At 41.5% G+C, this 24,402-nt stretch overlaps 1 protein-coding gene across 1 annotated transcript in view; it reads left to right on the forward strand.

Moving 5' to 3' along the window:
- LOC146860516 (gonadotropin-releasing hormone II receptor-like) overlaps nucleotides 1-24,402 on the forward strand; it is a 316,761-nt gene that overhangs the window by 112,239 nt on the left and 180,120 nt on the right. The window contains exon 3 of the mRNA XM_085646353.1: nucleotides 9,719-10,361. Within this exon, the coding sequence (XP_085502479.1) occupies nucleotides 9,819-10,361 (543 nt within the window). The 5' untranslated portion in view covers nucleotides 9,719-9,818. The remainder of the gene's footprint in view (nucleotides 1-9,718; nucleotides 10,362-24,402) is intronic.

Below are 24,402 nucleotides of genomic sequence, written 5' to 3' on the forward strand. Positions count from 1 at the left end.
TTCCTCCAGGTCCCTCCCTGTAACTTTAGATTTTTTTTATATAATCTTCTCCAAACTAGGCATACTCAAAGGTTAAATTTTGTTAGATTGGAAGAACCCATACCGCATGAATCCTTTCACTATATAGGTCAATGCCTAAATCTAAAAACGTGTTTCAGTACAAACCTTTTTTTTATCATACTGTACACAGTAACTTTAGCCCCGGTAGGCCTGAGTGATACACCCTGCAGTAATTGATTTGAGATACTACAAGGCTCTGGCGGTAAGGTGATTCTTAGACGAGAGCAGCTTCATCTGCTTCAACATTTTGAGATAATAGAATGTCTATTGAAAAATTTCATTAAATTTCATTTCATTGAAGCTTCTGCAGTGCACCTTTCATACTATACAAATAAAAATATAACAACTGAATTCATCCTAAAAATAAAAAAGGTGCAAGGATCTAAAACTTTACACATATTTCCATTCGTTAGAAGACATTGCCAAGATGCAAACGAGAAACAAAGGCATGAGGGAAATGTAGGAGACTGGCTAAGGGAAATATGGGAGAATATTGCTGAACACCAGTGAGCAAAAATAAATTTGGGTGTGGCCTGGCAAAATTACCAGTTGAATAAATGTATTTAAGCGTTACCCCGATCAGAATCCACCTGTGTTCTTCTTCTTTTCCATGCAGTCCCTGGAATATTTCAGCTAGCAGGCCAACAGCAATGATTTATCCTGCACCAAGATACTGGATCCTGAAGGTTTATAGGGGATTTGTACTAGTCGCCGATGCTCTAATTATGCAAGATTTATCAGTACACCCTTGGACGTCATTTTGGCAGTATAGCTTGCCGTACTGTTTCAGATCCTGTAGAAAAGTCTCACAGTTTTGTTAAGCAGACCATACTGTTTTATTTGTGGCTTCTAAGATCTTTTTGACTTGCAGGAAAATTGTCATATCATATCTCCTTGAGAAGTGACTTTCAGCATCACTTACATTTGGGCAAGCCGGCTGCTAGAGAACCACTCCATCCCCCGTTAAATCAAAATATGTCCACCAGATTGGGTGATTAGGTCTAGTAGCTTAGTGGACAAATGTGTCCAGTGTAGGGGCCTGTGTTTGACCTCATGGTCACAAGTTCAAATCCCAGTGAGTCCACTCAGCCTTTCATCCTTCTGAGGTTGATAAAATAAGTACCATTAAAATGGGTAACAATAAACATCTTTTATTCATTTGCGGTGAATGTGCACTTTACAAATACATGTTATGTAATGATATCTCGGAGTACATTGTTTCACTGAACCTTAGGTAGGACACCATCCACCTCTTACCTTATTTCTGATCACAGTCCACTAAACAGGGGATCTTTATTTGTAAATCTTATAAATGATGCCCCTTAACACTGAGAGTTTTCTCCCAAAGTATGATGGATAGTTCGGGGATTTTTCAGTTAGGCTCCGCATGTTTGACATAACAATCCAGGAGCGAAAAAAACACAAGTGGAATGGTGTTCAGAGGGACATCCTAAATCGGATGGCACCTCTGAAACCATCATTGACACTATCAGGAACGCCACAGTGCATGCTTCACTTTCAGGAAAACCACAACTCTAACTGAGGTCCTTAGTGCCATTGCAGGTGTCTCTGCTTTATTGATAATATTAACAGGGGAGAAGATGTGATATTTTGAAGTTATATTGCTTGTTATCTTAGACCCGGCATACATTGCATGCTTCTCCCCCTAACTTTTTGCCTTCAACCCTCCTGTTTTGCTGCCTTCATGTTTGCTGGCTTCAGGAATCTGAATACTTTGCCACCACTAACCAGTGCTAAAGTGCTTGTGCTCTCCTCATAAAACCTGGCAGAACTGGCTTATACCTAATTGGCATATTTAATTTATTTGTAAGTCCCTAGCAAAGTGGCACTACCTGTTGCCTTGGTTTTACTGTCCTCTGGCAGAAAGTTTTGGTATAGAGCGTCAGATTTTCCGTGTGTTAGACCTGTCGCCTTAGGGTGATCTTCCCCCAAACTATTTGCTTTCCTCCCCCCTTTTTGGCTGATCCTGTTTTTGCTGTCCTTAGGACTCGATGGACTTTGTCAGTGCTAACCAGTGCTAAAGTGCATGTGCTCACTCCTTAAAACATGGTGAAATCTCCAATGGGATATTTAATTTATTTTTAAGTTCCTAGCAAAGTGGCACTACATGTACCCAGAGCCTGTAAATTATATGATCCTAGTGGGCATGTAGCACTTTTTTATGCAACCCACGTAAGAAGTGCTTTAAACGTGTCTCCGGCCTGCCATTGCAGCCTGTGTATACAATTTTAAACTAAATACAAAGAGAGAGTTTCCCAGGTTTAACCAAAAGGGACCGGGTACATAAAACATTCAAGATTAACAGACTTCCCCTTTGGATTTACTCAAATGCCTCCCATCATACAATTACAACCAATGTATACTGCACCAAAGACACGAAGTCTGAAAGATCTTAGCACAATGAAAGTCAGGTATATTGTTGCTTTGTTTAAAACTTTTTTGTATCCCAAACTGTTTTACAGTAATATATCCACAGTTGTTTGGTACATTGAAGTAAACATCTTTATGAACACCATTTATATAGAAACATGACAATTCATTAAAATAATTCACATTTAACAATTCTAATCATTAATTGCACATAATTAAATCAAAAAATAAAGTAAAACATTTCATATGCAAATCAAAACATTTTTTATAAAAGATTTTAAAAACACAGATACAATTGTGTCCTCTTGTCGACGCGTTTCGGTGTAAAGTATGATACGTAACACCTTCTTCAGGACCAATATTTAAAAACAGCTCTCAATACCAAGCACAGTCAATCTACAAAAGAGGGAATACATGCAATTATATTACATTCATGTGCTTATATTACTAAATCTTTTCTTTGGTTCAATATACTTGACTATGGATGACTAAGAAAAATAGAGCAATTCACTTCCTATGATACAATGATTGGTTCCAAAAGTACAGAAAAACTGCACTTCGTACTAAAAAAGGGTAACCACATTATTTAACCTTAATATGGCATTGCCTACTACACCCCGTTGGTTGGTTAAATCATAGCATCAAGGGTAAAAAGTTACTATTTACAATCATTTGTCTTCCCAAGATTCATTGCTTAATAAGTTTCAAGGGAGACATATATTTCTAAGGACCCCAAAAGGTTCCCCTTAGATTTTATGTAACACCATAGAAATAGTGGTGAAATATCTGCAATTAACCCATATTTCATTGTGTGCATATACTTACACAAAGATAAGGCTATATGGTCGTAATCCTTAATTGACCAGAATGGCGTGTCTATTCACTTTATCCTAATTATTAAATCAGAAACAAACATATATAAGGATTTACAATTTAAAAAAAAAAATGTTTTTTCTTTTTATCTCATTTCTTGATTGTTGTTAACTTTTAATTTCGAGATAATAAGGACCACTCACCCTAATATTGCACATGTATCTTTAAGAACCGCTCGTCCAAGTCACATATATCCATTCAAAGAGATCGTTTCATATTAATTAGATGCTGTTGGGACAAATTGTATATGGACCGATATTAGTCTCCAAGCAGTTAACGAACCCAAGTTGTATTAGTACGTGAGATGACTCACCTTTAAGACACACAAACAATGCTTGTTTGTTTATTTCCTCACCTTCCCATTAAATTCGAAGGAGTGTGGTTATTTCACTTTTTTCCGATACCGGTGGTAATCCTGCTCGTGTTTAATTGAAGCAGAGACCAGTTCCTAGGGTTTAAGAAGGATGTCTCATTTAATTGCGGATCTAAAGGAACCGGATCAATACATACTCGCTTAAAAAGCTGTTCATTAGATGCTGATAACCTAAATTGGCTAAATACCCTATGAATTATGTGTTTAGGTGAACTGGATCGCATAGTGGTTATTTTATACTCTAATATCACGTATCTGAATACACTACCTCACTTATACATAAAACGGATACTTGTTATTATTAAAATTTACAAGTGGTCGCCAAAACTGGGGATCACATAGCTCTATGGTTAAGCATATCATTGGTCGACCCATAAGGTCGAGTAAGTTCCCCTTAAATATATAGCTACCTGGCAAGGTCCGCTTGTCTCCCATTTCAGCGAGACTCTACAATCTACTTCCTAAAATGTTCTACGTCAATGCTGGCAAATCATTGTGTTATTGTAATCAAGCACGTCTAGCCATAGCGCCGCCTCCATTTAATAAACCGCTGTGTTCCTTAGTGGAAAGTACATAGTATTCTAACTATCCTTGTTCCTAGGATGCAATGTTTAAACGTTATCAAATCACGCTATGCTACAAGTCATTTATATTGTTAAACAGAAAGTCCCTGCATACTGAGGTTATCTTGGTTAAGCTCCACTCTATTCTTCTGTACAGGGTTCACAGTTTCTTACCTTGCACGGAGCGTAACGTCTCCTCTTGCGGGATTGTCTTTGGTTCAGTATACATTGGTTGTAATTGTATGATGGGAGGCATTTGAGTAAATCCAAAGGGTAAGTCTGTTAATCTACAATTTTAAACTGCCATTTTAACCTGGCAAAAAAACCTTTCACCAGGTCCAAACCTACCTTTTCAATGCATATGCTTCTCTTAGGGTAGGCCCTGGACAGCCCACAGGGTAGGGTGCAGTGTAGGACAAGTAGATTTAAGTTTTACATGTCCTGATAGTGAACAACTATTACATTTGTATTTCACTACTGCAAGGCCTACCTCTCCAATGGGATAACATTGGATTCCTCATTACATTTAATAAGCTGTAACCTCCAAATGGGAACAGATAAGCATTTCATGTTGGTGTCTTTTGGATTGTGATGAAAAATTCGGTCTTATGGTAAAGTTGGGTTTTAAATTACACTTATGAAAATGACACTTTTAGAACATTGCCATTTTCCTGCCCTAGCCATTTAGCGCTTGCACCCTGTAACTGGGTCACATGACTGGGTGTAGTTTACAGTTGGACTTTGTGTATTCCTCTTAGACAATCACACACAAGAGAGACCTTAGATATGCCTGGATGGGCCATCACTGGTAGGAAGCGAGGGAAAAGCTGGGCACAGCCCTACTTACACTTAAATAGGCTCTGTCCTGCCTACACACAAAGGGCTGCATACCCCCTATAATTAGTCTGGAGCCAAGGCAGGGGTGAGGCAGGAAACCTGTGCACTTCAAAGGGGAGCCTCCAGAAGCTTCTACCACTTCAAAGGAGGCACCTGGTATAAATATTGGACCTCAGACACCAACTCTTCAGCACACTTGTGGACCAGTGCATAATCTGCCAGAAAGAAGGACTGCTGTGCTTGGTGCACCGCTGCCTCCTGCCTGTGTCAGAGGGATTTGACCTGCACCTTAATGCAGGACTTCCAGAGTGACTCCAAGGGCTAGTCTGCTGGCCTCCTGTTCAGAGCTATGGGGACATGACAGGCTCCCAACCATCTGAACCACTTCCCCGCACCAAGTACTACCTCTCAGATCCTGGGCCATTGATGTGGCCTCAGTGTGGCTGAATAGAAGTTTTTGGACTCTTCGTAAGCGAGAACGGGTCAGTTGATGCCAAAACCTTGTCACTCACACAGTCTGCTAGTGCGAAGTTCCATCAACCCAATCCTTCATTCTACAACACCATCGCGAAGCTCCAATCTAAATGCCCATGATGACAACATGATCTTCACGCTACAGTGATGACCATTCACAATGCCAGTCCTGCCCTTAGTGCTAAATCAATGACTGTCTGCAATGCTTTCCTGTTTCTCTCATCCCTCTTCACCATGAATGGGACTCTTTGTGCTGGACTGAGAAGGTAACTTTTTAGCTGGACTAACCTGGTCCCTGTAACCAACTCGTGCTCCATCGCAGTCAGCCTGAACTTCTGCCTTTCTACCGGTCTTGGAAGCCCAGATAGCCACGAGTGAAGCTTTGGGCTTTCTGGCGCTATTGTCATGTAAATCTTAAAAACTGCATATTTCCTCTTCTACTAATTGGATCTTTGTTGTTATGGTCTTGATTCATTTATTAAATGTTGGTCTATTTTTCTAAATTGGTAGGCTATATTTCTTGTGTTGTGTTTTCACTTCGTTACTGTTTGAAGTGTTGCTTAAATACTCTACACATTGCCTTTGAATTAAGCCACACTGCTCCGTGCCAAGCTACCAGAATGTTGAGCAACAGGTTAACTTGGTGTTTTCTTCTGCCTCACCCTGACAAGGAATGTGGTTGTTGCTTGAGTAGGGGTTCACCCCCCTCTACCAGTAACCCAGTTTCTCCCATCACTTCTTCAATAATTGTTTTCCATGCTAAATGTAATCTGTGATGTATTGTGGTGTTATCTGCACAATATAATTTTTCTTGTTTTGATCTTGTTAATCTGCATGTTGATGTTTTACAGTATGGCTCAGTTTTGCTGTTGTAAAAGGGTCTATGTGTTTGTGCTAAAAAGGTTGAGGTCTTAATATAGAGAAAATAAGGGCACTGGCAATCTATAAATGTGTGAGACATCTTTGACTGTGGCCATAACCTCACTGTACATATTGTGGATTCAGAAACAAAGTAGGATTGAGATCAGCAGATACTTCTATTTGACTAATCTAATTGGAATGTCCTGGTCATATTGGCTGCTGTACCAATATGAGCCTGTGTGGTGGTGCCAGAGTATAGGCCTGTTGAGGATTTGCAGATTAGTCTCCATCTGCATTGGATCCAACTTGACCTCCTCCACCCCCTAATTCATTATGTTGAAGGCAGAATTGAAACTAGGCTGAACATTTGGTCAATTATTGGTAATCTTGACTTCAAGCCTCCTTGGTTGGTGAACAGGATGTCATTGTCAATTCACTTCTTGAGTTTCCCAAATATGGACTAAATCCATCAGAATATCTCAATTAGAGCTCTGGGCAACAGTAAAGGGCTTCCTGTCGATGTTTTGGTGATGCTGTTTGTCTAAGAACATAGGTATGGGAGGTTTGTAGTTAAATGTATTAAGCCCCCTCTTTAAAGAAGGTGTCAACCAGGATCATAGATGGTGGAGTACCTTCGGAACGAAACATGTTGGGTCTGAGATCTTAGCCTTTGACCTGTCAGTCAAGTACTAGTTAGCTAAGCTTTTAGAGAGACAATGAAATAGCAATTGGCTTTCTTACAGTTTTCACCCTATCATAGTGTTTCTGAAAGACTTGACCGAGTACCTTGAGTTCTATTCTGGCCCAGAAGTCCAGTTACTGTTAGATATAGAGTAGCCGTTGTCCATCCAGTTTGTCTTTGTTATTTTTGCCTCAATATTTGTACTTTGTAGACAAAGGCCCTGGGCTACACTTCTCCAAAACATTTGTAACAGTTCTTCCTGGCTTCTTTCTCTAGATAGTTGCACACTGCCGCCTCTCAAAGTCATCTTATGTAATATCAGTTGACGTAGTAATAGCTGAAAGAGCTCATTTACAGATTGGCTAAGGAGGAGCGCAGCACTGAATTGGTGCGGATCCTGCCCATAGGTTGTTTGTCCCTCAATTTAAAGGCAATGAAACTTCTAATTGTGTGCCGTTTAAACCTCAACTGGCTCTACTGGTACATAATCATTGGCAGTGACACCAACCGTCAACTGAATGCAACCTTTGGTGATTCCGGATGTCTACCTATTTGGATGGGGGGGGGAATGGTTGGGGGGGAGGGTCTTCCCAGTGCAGATTTTCCCTGAAGCATGGAGGACCCAAGTGTGGAATACAATTGGCCCCTATCTAATTTTTTGATGATGTACAACACACTACATACATTGTCGATGTGTTTGGTTTGTGTGTTGAAGTGTGTTTTACAGAATAGTATTGTGTCCATACTGTCGTTCTTTGGTTCCACACAACTCGGCTACGCTGCGGCTTGAAAGGAAGACAAATATTCAATTTCCACATTCCACATTATTAATTGCAGCTTGTAGGTGAAATGTTCCTTTCTGCATCTTTGCAAGGATTCTGGCTTGCGTGCTGGGTAGGTTTTAAATGCAACATACACCATTCTTTATGATTTAAATAAAAGCAATGTCTTCTGCAAATTGTGCTGCTTGAGAATACGCCCTACAGCAGGATTCCTAGCGAAAGGTCCCCTTGCCAGCTCCATGGAGATGCTATGGCTTAATGGCTGTAATACTTCTTGCAATTAGAGAGGGAAAGAGGGAGAATCCAGATGCTGCAGGGACAGCTGCACCACGTGCTGCGGTGCTGGAGACCTTGCGGGAAGGTACTACAGGGGTCGTTAACTGAGCTGAAAGTAACAAATTGCCAACAGGTAGAGAGTGAGAATAGTCTGACGGGTTACGCTTTTATTGATGAATAATATTTGGAGTAGACATTGTGTTCGTTTTAAAATATTACTATTTGCTAGTAACACCTCTTATACTCATAGGAGTGAGGCTTAAAGGAGGCAGTGGGAAGGGCCTTTCGGTTATCTTTTTCTCTGCAGAAAGGACATATCTCAAGCGGCTCATGAACCTTGCGAGGTGTGACCTTAAATATAGGGGCTTGTGACATGGACAGGGAAATCAGTTATGGAACTATCGGCAGGGAGAGATCTCACTACATGCTAGGGCCTTAATATCCTTTTTCTATTTAACAAATACATGCTTAGGAGTTTGTTTCTAAAAAAGGGAAAGTGAAGTGAACTGCAGAAACCTGTTTCTTGATGTGCTGTACCGTCTAAGAACAGTGGGTTATTGTTCACAAGAGACGTGGAGGTAAGCCTGGTAAGGCCCTTCCTTAAACTAGTTGCCAAGCAGACTGCCTCCAGGAAGACTCGCAATGACTTGACCCGATTTGCAATTCCTAAATCCTATATAGAGTTCGCAAAACGGCTCATTGTGTTCACCATCTGCTCCATTTATGTCTCACGTAATAAATATTGAAAGTGGCTCGTCCACCACAGGTGCATTGGAAGGCCCGCCTTATTTTGGAAGTCTTCATGATGTAGATTTTTCCTTCCCGAGTAACCGTAGGCATGAAGAGTCAACAATGGACCTCACATAAAATCAACAACGCGCCACAGCTTTTATTTCTGATGCGAGTGCAAGCCCTGTGACAGCAGGAGAGGGAGGGCCTGTTCGCAGGTTGCCTCGAGCCAGGACAGTGGGCTGCTGGGAGTGGGTGGAGCCTCCGCTACTCTGCTGGTGGTATTCCACCGGGGTCTAAATGAAACCGAAACTTCTTTACTTCTTTGAAAGAGGATGTTGCTATGATAGTCTCTTTCATGCAGCTTTTTCTGGATTGTGGGCCCAGAGTTTCCATCCTAGTAACCTTTTCTCTGGTTGCTAGCAGTGGATTCGATTGTATGAGCCCTTTCTAAATCCTCTCCTCATCAATTTGAATTTATTTGCCAAAATTCAAGCTCTTTCATCATAATAAAACTTTAATGTCCCCATGACTTGGGAAGGTGACTACATTCTTCCATTTTCTCTTTAGCAAGCCTTGTTTAGATTATTGTATATGTTTTCCTGCATTATAAATGGTTTTGCTTGAAATGGAGCGCATCAATACTAGCACAGTAGAAGTTGCAGAACTAAAAGCTTTGCCTTAACGTCTTGGAAAATGTAGAAATATTCTACAAGTTTGGCATACATTTAATCTGGGAAGACCCACTTTGATGTTTGTGATGTACATGGATGTCATGTTTTGTTTTATAACTGGTGTATCTTTGCTCTCTTTACAGTTTTGGAACGATGGGATATGCTTTCACCTGAAGGGTCTTTATGGCCTCTTCCACTTGAACACCTCGGTGTAAATAGTAGATTTCCTCATACTCTTCAAGGATGAACAACACACACGTTCTAGACATCATGTACTGCTCCAGCCTCCTTCTACTGAACAGCACATGTGTGCTGGACCCCGAGGATTACTTGAAGAACAGAAGCCGCAGCAGCTTTCAGCTGCCCACATTCACATCGGCTGCCAAGGCACGTGTAATAATCACTTTTGCCATCTTTGCTGTCTCAGCTTTTTGCAATCTAGCTGTGCTGTGGGCTGCTGCCCGCACCAGCCGTAAGAAGAGGTCCCATGTGAGGATTCTGATCCTGAATCTGACCGCAGCCGACTTACTGGTGACCTTCGTGGTCATGCCACTGGATGCGGTCTGGAACATAACCTTGCAGTGGCAGGCAGGGGACTTGGCTTGCCGCTTCCTGATGTTCCTGAAGCTTCTCTCAATGTACTCCTGTGCGTTTGTCACCGTGGTGATCAGCATTGACCGGCAGTCCGCCATCCTCCATCCACTTGCTATCAGCGATGCGAAGAAGAAGAACAAGATCATGTTGTGTGTGGCCTGGCTAATGAGTGCTCTACTGTCCATGCCTCAGGTAATGAGATCTTTTTTTGTATAAAATGTGTTATTTTGGATTTCTTAATGTCTTTGTGATCCTTGGGCCGTTTTATAGACAGGACTCACAGTCCCTGTTTGTACCATGGCTCACCTTTAAATAGGTGGGCTGTGCAAAACAGAGATAGTGTGACCTATTAAAAAAAGTGGGCCCTTAGGACAGCGCATCATTGTAATCTGACCTTCTGTTTGAAGCAGACGTTCCGTCTTTCTCTCTGCAGGCAGGACCCGCCTACATTTCATGACATTGATCCCCCAGCTGGCAGGTGCAATGAGTGACTGTGCCTGCCAGCAGTGGGATGTCTGGGTGATGCATGAGACCCCCTTTCACCCATCCAAAGGAGCGGACTGACTCTGTACGGTTCACTGACAAAATATTGATGTTAAAAATACAGAAGTAAAAAGTATTGATGCAAAAATATAGAATTCAAAACTCTCAACTCTCTATACCTAAACAGGTAAGTACAATAATATCAGGAAAAAATATCGCTGTAAAAAATAGAGTTGTACAAAACATCGAATTTCATATATATAACTTACCCTGGAATAAACCCTCCTGTATGCATCCTGGTTGTGTCAGACCCTTCTTTTCTTCAGAAGTGGGGATTTGGACTTTATGTTTCGCCGGTACTGCAGGCACTGGCTTCTGACACGCCCTCTCGGTCTGGATGCACCGTGTTAGCCAGCAACTTGAATGGACTTGTGTTTGGTAAAGCACAACGCGGCGCCCCCTCGCGCAGCCTGAAGCACCACGGGGTGAAAGTAACACTGCGTGGGGAGAGAGGAGCAGCATTGACTGCAGGGAGCAACAAGGGGTTTCCAGTGAGGATTTTCAACTTAGCAGGAAGCTGTGTGTTGGGTGCAGTCCGGAAGCAACAATGTTGGGACGCCACTGGGTGTTTGGATTTTCCACTTACTCAAGGGAGATCCACACAGAGACTGCAATTACCAGCATGCAGCGGTCTGGTTTTACAGCACGAAATGCAGTATATCTTTAAAGACAGAGGAGGAGCCTCGAGCACAATTCCAGGAGTGGCCAAGAGAACATCTGAATGGCCACCAGGTGCGAGGCTCCAAACATCGTAACAGGCACTGATGAAAGCTGAACTGCTGAAACGCGTCTGCCGTATGTTACCGTGTTTTGCGTTGTAAACTTACCCTGGAATAAACCCTCCTGTATGCATCCTGGTTGTGTCAGACACTTCTTTTCTTCAGAAGTGGGGATTTGGACTTTATGTTTCGCCGGTACTGCAGGCACTGGCTTCTGACACGCCCTCTCGGTCTGGATGCACCGTGTTAGCCAGCAACTTGAATGGACTTGTGTTTGGTAAAGCACAACGCGTCGCCCCTTCGCGCAGCCTGAAGCACCACGGGGTGAAGGTAACACTGCGTGGGGAGAGAGGAGCAGCATTGACTGCAGGGAGCAACAAGGGGTTTCCAGTGAGGATTTTCAACTTAGCAGGAAGCTGTGTGTTGGGTGCAGTCCGGAGGCCACAATGTTGGGACGCCACTGGGTGTTTGGATTTTCCACTTACTCAAGGGAGATCCACACAGAGACTGCAATTACCAGCATGCAGCGGTCTGGTTTTACAGCACGAAATGCAGTATCTCTTTAAAGACAGAGGAGGAGCCTCGAGCACAATTCCAGGAGTGGCCAAGAGAACATCTGAATGGCCACCAGGTGCGAGGCTCCAAACATCGTAACAGGCACTGATGAAAGCTGAACTGCTGAAACGCGTCTGCCGTATGTTACCGTGTTTTGCGTTGTAAACTTACCCTGAAATAAACCCTCCTGTATGCATCCTGGTTGTGTCAGACCCTTCTTTTCTTCAGAAGTGGGGATTTGGACTTTATATATATATATATATATATATAAAATAATACATTTTAAATATGGTAAATAATAAAATTAATATAAGCGCTTTGGGTTTACTGAGAAATTTATACTCATGATGCAAGCAAACTACGCGGCCCCAACCTCTAGGGTTATTGTAAAGGGCACCAGCGCGAAACCATTTAGATTGGAGAAGGGGACAAGGCAGGACTGCCCACTTTCGCCTCTTCTTTTTGCCCTGAGTATTGAACCCCTGGCCATGTCTATTAGAACCAATCAGGAGATCAGAGGAATCCCCTTTGGTGTAGAAGAACATAAAATTTAGTTGTTCGCAGACAACATCCTTCCCCTCACGGATCTCAAGGTCTCACTGACGGCAATCCAAAGAGAGCTAGGCGCATTTAAGCAGGTGGTGGGTTTTCGCATCAACCTCTCCAAATCCTTCCTTCTGAATCTGACTCTATCGGAGGGAGAGATGGAGACAATCAGTAGAGCCTCACCTTTTCAATGGGCTAAGAAGAATCTCCCATATTTACGCATACAATTAACACCAAGACTGTCCCAGCTGTTACAGGCCAACTATCCACCCTTACTACAAAAGCTAACCTCAGATTTAAAAATATGGGCCCTGCTCTATCTCTCTTGGTTGGGGAGAATACACGCAATCAAAATGGTGGTACTTTCCCAATTCCTCCATCTATTTCAAAGTTTACCCATTAAACTAGAAACAGGATTTCTGGACAAACTTAAAACTGTCCTCACCAAATTTATTTGGCAGAACAAACGGGCACGACTACCCTTTAAACTTCTTCAGAGACTGAGGACGTAGGGTCGGTTGGGTCTTCCAGACTTTAATATGTACTATAGGGCAGCACAGCTGCGGGTTATCATAGAATGGTCACAAAGGGTATCAGACAAACATTGGCTACATATGGACAGGGCTATAACGTGCAGAGTCATCTGGGATCTCTTGTGCAAACCAAAAGTAGATAGACCAGCTAATGTACATATTAGCACTTCCATGAGGACAGTTTTGAGGATTTGGGATGAGGTACATAAGAAGTCGCCATGGACAACATTTCCCTCTCCCTTCACCCCAATTCATTTTAACCCAGCATTCCCGCCAGGCTTAATGCCGGGCGCCTTTGATGCATGGAGAGAGGGGGGTGCTTGATGTTATCACATTTATTTCACAACACTGATATACTCACCTTCGCACACTGCCAATGAGATTTTAATTTAGCAAAAGAAGAATTCTTTCACTGCCAATAACTTAGGCATTTGGCGCTGCAGCCAGAGACGAGGGAGGCCTGCACGAGGGATCTTACACCACTCAGAGCCTTTGTGAAAAAGACCAAGGGTACCAAGGGCATTATCTCCTTTTTTTATTCACTGCTGCTACGCTCCACAATAGGGCAAACACCACGACATATGGCATTCTGGCAGCGGACCCTGGGACATGACATATTGGTGTCAGAATGGCATGCTTTCTGGAGGCATATACATAAACATAACCATTCTCTTAGTCTCAGAGAGGCACATTACAAACTTCTATATGACTGGTACTTATATCCGACAAAATAGAAAAAATGCTATCCGGACACCTCAGACCTATGCGGGAGGGCCTGCGGGTTGCTAGGTGATTTCCAACACATCTGGTGGGATTGCCCCAGCGCGCGCAACGAAATTTGTTTTATTTATTTTAATGTGTACTTACCTCCGTTCATCCATTTTCCGGTGTTTACATTTCCCCACCCTGCCCCTCCCCCGCCCCGCCTCACCGCCTCACCGCCCACCGAACTCCTTCCACGGACCGCTACTGGCTGGAGACCTAGCCATAGTGGAGTTTCCTTTTTAAAGGACGGTTTCTCTCAACTACCATAGGTGGCATGTTTCATCATTGGTAACCTCCTCGTATCATGATGCCTAGTCAGGGTAAGGGTTACAACCACCTCTCTGAGAGGGAGGAGTAGAAGGATGTTTTTTAAAAAAAGAGGTAAAATAAATACCCAATTGATGAGCCAGTGGTGGTGAGGGCAGCAGAGTGAAGTGAAAGTGAAAATTAAAACTAGCTGCAGGCCTCGCAAATGCCTTTATTAATGCGTCCTGGGGCCAGAATTAATAACAGGGCACTGCGGGAGTGGTTAAATCTGCTTTTAGTGTCAAATAAAGGTCAACATGTTTTAGCCTATAATCCTCAGCAGATGTGTTGCAGCTTTCTTCAGGACCTAAAATTCAGTGCTGCTGCGCAAAGTGTTCAAATAAAAAAAACAAATTCTATTTAAGACACATACAAAACCGTCCAGTGATTCCATGAGACATCACATGGTGAAGGATTCACTGGAGGTAACCTGCAATAAACATGTGCAAAAGGTGAACATTAGTGTCTAAAAAAACAAGTATGGATAAGACTGCTAAGTCAACAGTCCTAATTAGACTAACATACATCATAATTCTATGTGTAGAAAGCCCAATTCCAGGGCATCAGACAGGATAACATATCTCCGCCATATACCCTCATTTCATGGAACCTCAACGCCCCTTATACAACTGCAGTAGGTGGAGAAAACACATTACTAATGTCATTTATGGGATGACTTCTATATAGGTAGTGAGGCTTACCCTCTAATGTCGGGAATCACGCCCCAACTCACCCTGGCATTGGGAGCAGGGTGCTCTCTGTCTAATACAGCAGTAATGGGAAAGAGAATAAAAAGATTTCGTAAAAAACAGGGAGTGGGGAAAAACTCTAGAAATTTCAGGAAGAGAAATATATATGTGGAGCATGTACAGAAATGCATCGTTGTGCTGTATAGTTGTTCTGTGACAGTGCACTTAATGCGCCGAAGTTTCTATAAAAAAGGCATTCACGTCAGCTCAATGGCAAACATGCACATCTGCGAAAGCATGTCTGCAGGGATACACCCGAGGATGAGACTGGGCAGTGGGCAATGTTGTATAGGTATGGGAATACATTGGTGCTTTAACTGCAGTGTTAAAGAAACGCGAACCCTTTGGCTAAAATATGGCAGCTGTCCTCCCCCTTAAAGAATTGTGATGTGCACTAGATCCCATTAAAAATCACACCAACGCCCTCTCCAGTAGCATGTTACCACTATGTGTACTGCATGTTTCTCAACTATCGTCTAAAAAACGAATTATGTCGCCAATACCTGGTTACAGAGTTCCATCAGGCCGCTCGCCACACAAAGGAAGAGGAAACTTGCCCGAGGCAGTGTCTGGGGTTATATAAACTTAGGGAAAAATGGGCAACCGAATAAACCCTTGGAGGTTTGGGTAAACAGAACTTAATATAGGGTAAAAGTGCCTACAAGGGATGATTCAAAACAAATTATGAGAACCCAAACTGATGGCTTCTTAAAAATGAATTGCAGAATTAAATCAAAATAATGACTAAAGAATCCATCCAAAGAGGGAAAATGGCAAACAATACAAATACAAAAAACAATACAGAAAGGGTGTATACTTTTTAGAAACAAATGTATGTGAAAATTGTAACATAAGAGGGAGCACAAACTAATTCACACATACAAAAGTAACTGAGATGGATTCTATTTTTTCAGAAGTCTTATCTTTCCTAATTCTGCAATTCATTTGTAAGAGGCCATCAGTTGGGGTTATATACAGGCATTTGATTTGCTCACTACAGACCTGTTGTGTCCAGAATTACAAGATCATGTGATGCGACGCATTCGTGTTGATCATGGGATGCAAGACTGCTGGGATTGTTAGTCTCAGCCCCAATTTTACAGCGAACAATCTTGTGACGCCTCCTGACAAGTTATCCTTTTGGTAAGGGTGTAACCCGTTTTTTCTCTTACTTATAATCCCCAAGCAGCTTATATTCAAATCAGAGTTTGAACAAGAAAGAAAAGGTAGCACACAGACTTGCATAAGTGTTCATGGACCAATTGACCTATCAAGAATAGGAATTGAACCAATGAATGTAGTACCCTTCTAGGCGCCTGGAAAACGGTTTTATAAATGTGCATGAGATGCAGGCCACCCTCAATTGTAGAGCAAGGAGACAAAGGTATTCAGAGAGGTCGGGCTAAAAACGGCCTGTAGTAACGGTTCCCTTTTCAGAGATTCCAATTGTATTTGAGTTTGCACAAAATGTGATCAAAATTTGGGTTAGAAAACCAGTGTTCTGCTCTGTGATGTATGTCTCCCAGCGCAAAGTCCCATTTACTGTTCAAGCTCTCCATATGGAAACTCAGGTGCTGGTCCCACTGTATCAGGGGATAACGGACCACAGGATCTCATCGTTCAAATCATCTCCATCACTATGTATTTGTACACCCACTTCTGTTCTCTAACGAATAGAAGTTGGGTAACATCAGTGAGGCTTGGGACCTGTTGGGTTTATGAAGGGCTGTCCACCTCAGTTCATCTGCTTGATGTCCCACTTTCAATTTCATTACAGCTAGGTATCCAGCTATGATAGTAGCATATATAAACCCAAGAGTTTATTTTTGTAGTTCATATATTGAGTAGGGGAGTCAACCCTTGCAGGTCTTTAAATCTCCTCTGGCCCTCCTGTGTTATATAATCAGTAAAGCTGAGGCCTATGGGCATCTGGGGCTCTTTATACGAACATCTGACTGCATCACAGATGCAATATTTGCGCAGTAACTCCAATGTAAAATGAGGTTCCTTTTGTGGTTCAGAAATGTGCAAGTCTGTGCAAAAATGGCATTTGGTTTTGTAAAATACCTTCCCTAGTAATATTAATGAGGCAGGGATTCTGTGAGTGAATTAATCCGAATACCTGGCAATGCAACAATGGTGGCCTGAGAGGGGCAGGAGAAACCCACCCCTGCATTAACAGTCACAACATTTTATATCAAGGCATGTTCTACACCGAAACGCATTGGGCTGTTTGCTCTCAACCGTCTTAAGTGGGTGTCTAACCACCTGTCCATCAAGCATAAACTTTAGGCCCCCTGTCCAGGTCATCATTACACCTAGATATTGGAGCACACATCAAACTTACTGCTTCTCATCCGTGTTTGGAGCATATATATTTATAAGAAATAGTTGCACTTCATCCATCAATCCATAAACTATAACATATCTTCCGCTGTGATCTTCTGTCACTTCATACATTTGGAAGAACACCTCAGCAGCCATTCACATCATTACCCAACAATTATGTATAGCTAGAGTAGGAAGCCGCTTACAACGGTCCACACCTCTTCTTGCACACCATGTTGACTTCTGTCAATTAAGTGATATATGCAGAGCCCCCTAACATTCTGCATCAGTAATTTTCTTAATCCTCCCACCATAGTATCTGCAATTTGTCTCCTTCTTTCCCGTTTCAATAACTGTGCAGCCTGCATACTCAAAATGTTAGCGCTTTAACCCCTGAACTTTCCAATGTGTCCACTTTGTGCTTTATCCTTCAACTATAATTGTCATGTATGAAACCATAGCCTTTTATAAAACTCACCTTCTCCCTCTCTCGGGCAGACACCAGAGCCAGTAACCTTCAACGTTGTATACTTAATATCCCCCATGAGCTACCACAGTGAGGATGCTAAATGTAGGTCCAGTCTCTGCAGCAGTTCCATCCCCTTGCAAGCCTCCCTCTAAAACCTTTCTATGCCACCTTTTAATATGAAGATCAATAATGAGAAAATACTAAAAGGGATTAAGTCAGCTCATTTACATCTTTCTATCTTAGAGATCCTTCTAACCTATGCCATCCTATTGGCCCTAACAAAGTTGATTTCATAAGGCGATGTTTGAGTATCAAAGTCCCCCCACCACCAATCTTGAGTGAGCCATGACACAGCTGTTTCTAGTGTAGAAGTATGTCTTTTAGTTGTGATAACCTGCCTGGTCCTGACTAAGATGGTGGATTGGAACAAATGCATTGCCTTTTTATTTCTGCCGATCCTGTCATAAGGACTAGGGAGAGATGTTTAAAAGTGGGCATGCTTAGCTGCCCGCTTATGAGTTAATACTTCAACGCGCCTCTGATGTCAGTGGCACGCCAGGTCAGCGGAGGGTATGGCCTCCATACCCATGGTGTAGGATCAAATGTCACAGTTAGAGATGCTAACAACACAAGTGAGGATAGAAGCAGCTTCACTGAAGGCATTGATCCTTCACCTGGGTAAGGGCCATGTTTTCATTGTGTTTCTGAAAGCAATGCCCCAAAGCAGGAGTTGGTAATTAGAAAGCAAAAAGACAATGACCCTGAAGCACAGGAAATAATCTTTTCTTGCATTTGGGGAACTCTGGGTATTTTTCTTTCTGAACTGGACTGCCTTTCATGGCAATCCCTAGATGGATAATTTAGTGGCAGAAAAACTGTGATAGTCCACATTTAAGAAGGTGGGGTGACTCTCACTATGACGCTGTGGCAGACAGGCAAAACCAGTGCTTCCCCTGATTCTAAATAGAGTTGGAAAATGGCGAGTTTGTGGGCAGGAGCATTGCCAATTTATGGTGGTGGTCCCACTCCACCAAACTCTAAATTACCCTCTTATTATTGTTTTTATGGTTAATATGGTGACAGCCAATGTGTAACTATTTATTTAAGTTTTTGTACAGCACTACTAACAGCCCTCCTGTGGTCTTAGATCACTTTGGGAGATCTATACGTCTAAAGAGTTGTGAGTAGCAAGATAGTGCTTAACAAACTTTGGAGACCATCAGGTAAAGGAGGGGTGCATTGATAATGAAAGCCAATGATTATGCCCCAAAAGATGATGAATGTAGTGTCTTGTGTATTAAAGAGTGCAGAACCCTTTTGTTCCCTAATGGACTCTGTAGTCTAGTGACATACGTGTTTGGGCGTGGTTAATAAAATGTGTGATGCAGTACATGTCAGTCAATGGTTACACTCTAGAGACTAAAGATGTGTAATATCGTACTCCATGTGTGGGGTGTTTCATTTACACGCTACTGGACGGGGAAGGATGATAGAACTGGCGACAAGATAGGGATACATAAACCCTGCAGCCCGAAGAGTCGAGAGTGCTCTCCCAGAAAGTTTGCCGAGGTCCAGCAAACTGCTCATGCTTGTCACGTGCGCCTCAGTTGAAGTGAATAATTGGCATTTGGAGTATGTGGAGTCAAAGCATAACTCCAGCCAGTACAAGACCTACGAAGAAAGTGAATGTCCCACTGAAGGTTCCATTTATCATCGGTCAGAAAATTGCCAATACGACTGAGATAAGAAGAGCAATGCCACAACTTAACACAGAACCATCTTTCAGACCGTACAGCAATGCTAAAGGAAGTGACTGCCAGGTACAGAAAGTGCAACAAACGGTGGCAGCCAGATGCAGGAGAACGCTGTGAGGGGAAGCAGATAAATGCAAAGGGAGGTAAAAGGAGGAGAAAACCAGGTGCAATGCAGAAAGTGGTAAAGAACAAAAGTAAGTGACAAAACCCCTATTCACCGTCATAAGATGGTGCCTCACCACCTCCGGTTGGGCATGACGGTCCAAGCACTAGTCAGAGGGCTGATGCTTGCAGCGGTGACACCGGGCCAGAAGGAGTAGTAGGTTAGAGTGGCCAGATCAACATATAATCCTGGCAGCAGCTTAAGAAAACAGACCAAAGTATGATGCCACCATTTTCCTAAAATTGCCAGTTCATTAGATACCACAAAAAAGCAGAGTCTTGGCGCTCAATGGACTGCTTTGATCAAAACCTAGAAATAACAGATCACCCAAAAAATCGTCAAATATCTTAAGAACATAGCAGGAGAAGGAGTAAAAGAAGTGGTAAAGAAAATACCACAGGTAGACAGAGTTTCTTACCAGGATGTCAAGGTTGCTTTGAACCTCAATTTCAATCTGATGCTGAATGTTGACAATGAAAGGTACATCTACGATCAGGAGGGACAGAGATGAAGAAACGATGGAGGAATGTGTTGAAAGACTTGAAATGCTCATCAAACATTGTAAGTTCAACAAACTCAATGATGAAGAAGTCATTGGTCTCAAGTCATAGATGGTTGCCTTTCCGATTCATTCAGATGCCAAATGCTGGGAGAAACGCTCAGTCTAGAGCGTGTTTTCTAATGGCATCCAGAGCTAAAGAATGGGCCAACAAACAAGTCAATGACAATTAGGCCAGAAGAGCCCAGAGTGAATTAACACTGTGTAAGAAAAGCCAGAAAAATCACAAGATAGAAGGCTGCAAAGTGAAGTCTCTAAAGAAGAAGAATCTGTGTTTTCAATGAGGATTTTCCTTTCCACATGAAGTTTAATGTCCTTCTATTGGGCTGCGGTAAAGAGAACTATTTTGTAACTGTTTCAAAGCGAGTGAAAAAGTGAATGCATCACATCGGGAAGTCAAAATATATGTCATAAAGTTCCAGAAGCATTCCAGTCACGCCCACATAAGGTAAACCTGCACTGACTGTCATATAATTCCTCTTCGAAAGGTTCTTCAACATCACTGTCGAGCAACAGTGAAGAAGATGGGTGTGCGATGTCGATGCTAAATATTGAAAGATGTGCGCATATAGTTCTTCTTTTTTGCAAGATAGAACACAAGTCGGGAAAAGTATTCACAGCTGAAATCATGATATTCATTTGGACATTGTCCCAGAATAAAATTGAAGGTTAGTGGCTGCTATATACTGTTTATCATAGACAGTGGTGTATCGATAAATATCATTCCAGCCGAAAAGTACAGTCTCACGCCATTGAAGACCAAGGTATACAAGGGGGCAGACTCAACACCACTGCAACGTCAAGGTTCATTTATGGCAACATAGAAACATAAAAAGACAAAGGTACAACCCCCAATTCATGTCCTTCAGGGCACTTCATCGAGTGCATGTTTTCTCAGCTTCAGCACTGCTGCTGACATGGGACTTATTTCTGTGAATTACAATATCAATGCTCATCATGACATAGTACATCAGTTTCTGTCATTGGTTCATGGATTAGGATAGTTTAAGATAATAAAAGTGCAGCTCCACATTAATGAGGACATTCATCCTTTTGCTCAACGACACAGTGGAATTGCATTTAATCTACAAGAGGCTGTCGTAAAAGAAATTGATACTTTGCTAAACCGTGATATCATTGAGTGCTGTACTGGTCGAACGTCATGAGTGTCGCTGATAGTGGTGGTGATGCAGCGCAGAACGTCAAATTCCCCCTACGGCACAGGCCAACTACCTCGTCATTCAATTTACTCACATACATTCATTGGTGGGGCCCATACCACCAATATACTTACACTCGGTTGATCTGTTTTCTGAGGGAAAATCCGTTTCACAACGCTGACATGAGAGGAATACCTTTACCTCACCTTTAACACATTGACATTAAACCTAAGATATCCCTCCCATACGGAGATAGATCAGTTAGTTGAGTTGGTACTTGATGATTTACTTGTCTACCTTTGCTTTATTACTTTTCTCTTAATCTTCTTCTTCAAATAATCGGCACAATACATTTGTCAATTAATCAATTATACTTTATCTAAGAAAATTGAAGGAAATGTTAAAATCATCATCAGCATTTGAGAGCATCATATTTACCTATTCTGGCTAACGTCGTCCTCTAAGTCAATCAGTCAAAGAGAAATTTTCTGCAAAGTTTAGGCCGCAATTCAGTCTCTCATAGATTCAGGATAACAGCTGTCCAGCAGTGTCACCGTCCTCTCCGTCAGCATAACGTCAGGAAATCAAGTTCGTCAAAGAAGAGCGAGCCGGTCGTAGCGTTGAGATAGAGCGAGTGAGCCTACCCTAATTCCCTACCTACTTTTATAATGAAAATACTAACAAAATTGTATCAAGATTGGGTTTAGAGAGTACTTATTGGTCAATTTCTACTGGCGATGAGCAGTTCTCAGGGTGTCGAAGATGAAGTCATCAAACTTGCTTGTTCCGGCTTTTAAATTGAGCATTGTCTCTTAGTCTTGGATGGGTTCCCGGAATGACCTTGGAGGGTACATGTTCACCCGGGGTCAGGTCCAGGCCACTGTTGCTGGCGGTGACGCATGCGCACTTCACCCAGAACCTCGTGTTGCCAAAGCAGTCACGTTTAATGTCTCGTTCAGCCATCTTGTATAGGCTGAAATGGTCCACTTAAGCAAAAGAAACACAAAAAACTTAAAATTAAAAGATGGAAATGACTATTAAAATGTTTTTCCCATTTCTAATACCCATATGTGTGTGTATTTATCTAGCAGAAGCAACACTCAGAGTGGTTTATACTTACTAAATAAAGCACAAATCACAAATACATCACTTAAAGCAACATATAACATATAATATTCTAAATTTCTACTATTAATATGCGTACACTAGTTAATTCACAATTAATATAGCCATGCAAAGTGCAATTCCCACGTGTATTTCTCTTGTTAATATAGTTGGTGAGTTATCACTTCAAACAGATTAATAATATTACAATTAATTAATTATTCAGATTAATATAAACATGCAGAATGGGGTGGTATACAAAATGTTGTACTACCTGCTCCAGCAATCCCCCCTTTGGTGATTATATCACCACACTAACATAAAATTTTATATTCTTTTACGGAAATTGCGAATTGATTTCTTGTTATATTCATATTCCAGTTTCCCCTGTTTCTTCTCTTTTTGCTGTTTTATACATGCTATCTTTTAACTCTTCTAGTTCTATTTCTTCAAATTCTCTTTCTTGTTTCTTATCCCTTCTCCTTAAGTTTTCTCTTTTTATTCTTTTCTGGTTTTTATTCTTTCTACAACAAATACAACCTAGTCTGATTATTAATGCTAAGGAAATCACACAAGTTAATGGAAATAATATCTTACCTATAAATGTACTACCTAGTTTTACTACAAAGTCTTTAATAGCTGTTATTTTCTTACCAATCTTCTCCCAAACACCTTCAACCTCCAGTGGTACAATTTCATCATGCAATTTTGTAATATTCTTAATATAAATTTTCAAATCTCTACTTTCGTCAGGAATGTAAGTACAACAATGTTGAACTTTCAGCATTCCACAGACTCCACCCTCTTTTGCCAATAAAATATCAAGGGCAAGTCGATTTTGCATTACCATAGCACGCATGGCAACCATTTCAGTATTTACCAATAAGAATCCTCCAGCGGTGCTTGTTGACAAGCGATCCACTACTGTTGAAAGTTTTCTAATTTTGTTCGCATTCAGAGATATTCCCACTGCGGGTATCAGTGCTCCAAAAATGTCACCTACAATTTCAGCCCAAGATTCTCTCTTACTACGTGCTAAATGATTACCTAAACTATGTACACCATCTTCTCCTCTATCGATGTGAAAAATCTTTGGAAAAACCAGGCCAACATAACATGTGCCATACCAATGGTCTGGCAAACAATAATATGCCCTGTTCCCACAAATGAAATACAGTTTCTTCCACCTTTAAATCCCCATCCTCCCATGATCCGGTATATATCATGGCACTCACTATTCCCTAGAAAATAATTGTCATACGCCGTCTGATTCCTTCTTATACACAGTTTCCCTTTCTGGGGCCAATCTAAAGCCATAGTTGGACTCGATTCTCCTCTTAAATGTTTCTCCGTTTCTACATCCCAAACCGTTTTCTCCACTTTCCCTTCTGAAACCTTCCTTTGCATTTTCAGTCTCCTTTCTTCAACCATATCCAAAAATGTCTTCTCCTCTTTCTTTAAATTGCAAGTCAAGTTATTTCTAAATATATATTATAACGTTAGTTCATTTGGCTCTAAGAAAAATTCACCTAATACTTTTGCAGGTTTTTCTTTATTTAGCTTGTTAATTGCTGGTACTTGTGAAAATATAGTATGTACATCTGAAAAATAATATTCTAATTTACCTGTTTGATAAAACAAACTAGCTATTACACTACATGTTATTCCATATGTTACAGGAAGGTGATGATAAGTCACTCCTTCAGATACAGATGCAGGTAATTGCATACAAACGTAGCAATCCCTTACGTCCATAGTTTTTACATATTCATACAACAACTTAGAAAACACATTGTTAGAAAAATCTGTTATTGACCTGTCTTTATGTAAATAGTTTTTATCTATTCTAGTTGGAACTACCTTTTGAACCTTCCCTATATTAGTTATGTTATCACTATGTCCTTCTAATGCATCTACAGTAACTTTAAATGAAATTAGTAGAGCAAGAATACTCCAAAGAAGCATTAATAATCCTGTACA

The sequence above is a fragment of the Triturus cristatus genome, chromosome 3_1 (assembly GCF_964204655.1).
Source record: "Triturus cristatus chromosome 3_1, aTriCri1.1, whole genome shotgun sequence".
In the NCBI taxonomy this organism is placed as follows: Eukaryota; Metazoa; Chordata; class Amphibia; order Caudata; family Salamandridae; genus Triturus; species Triturus cristatus.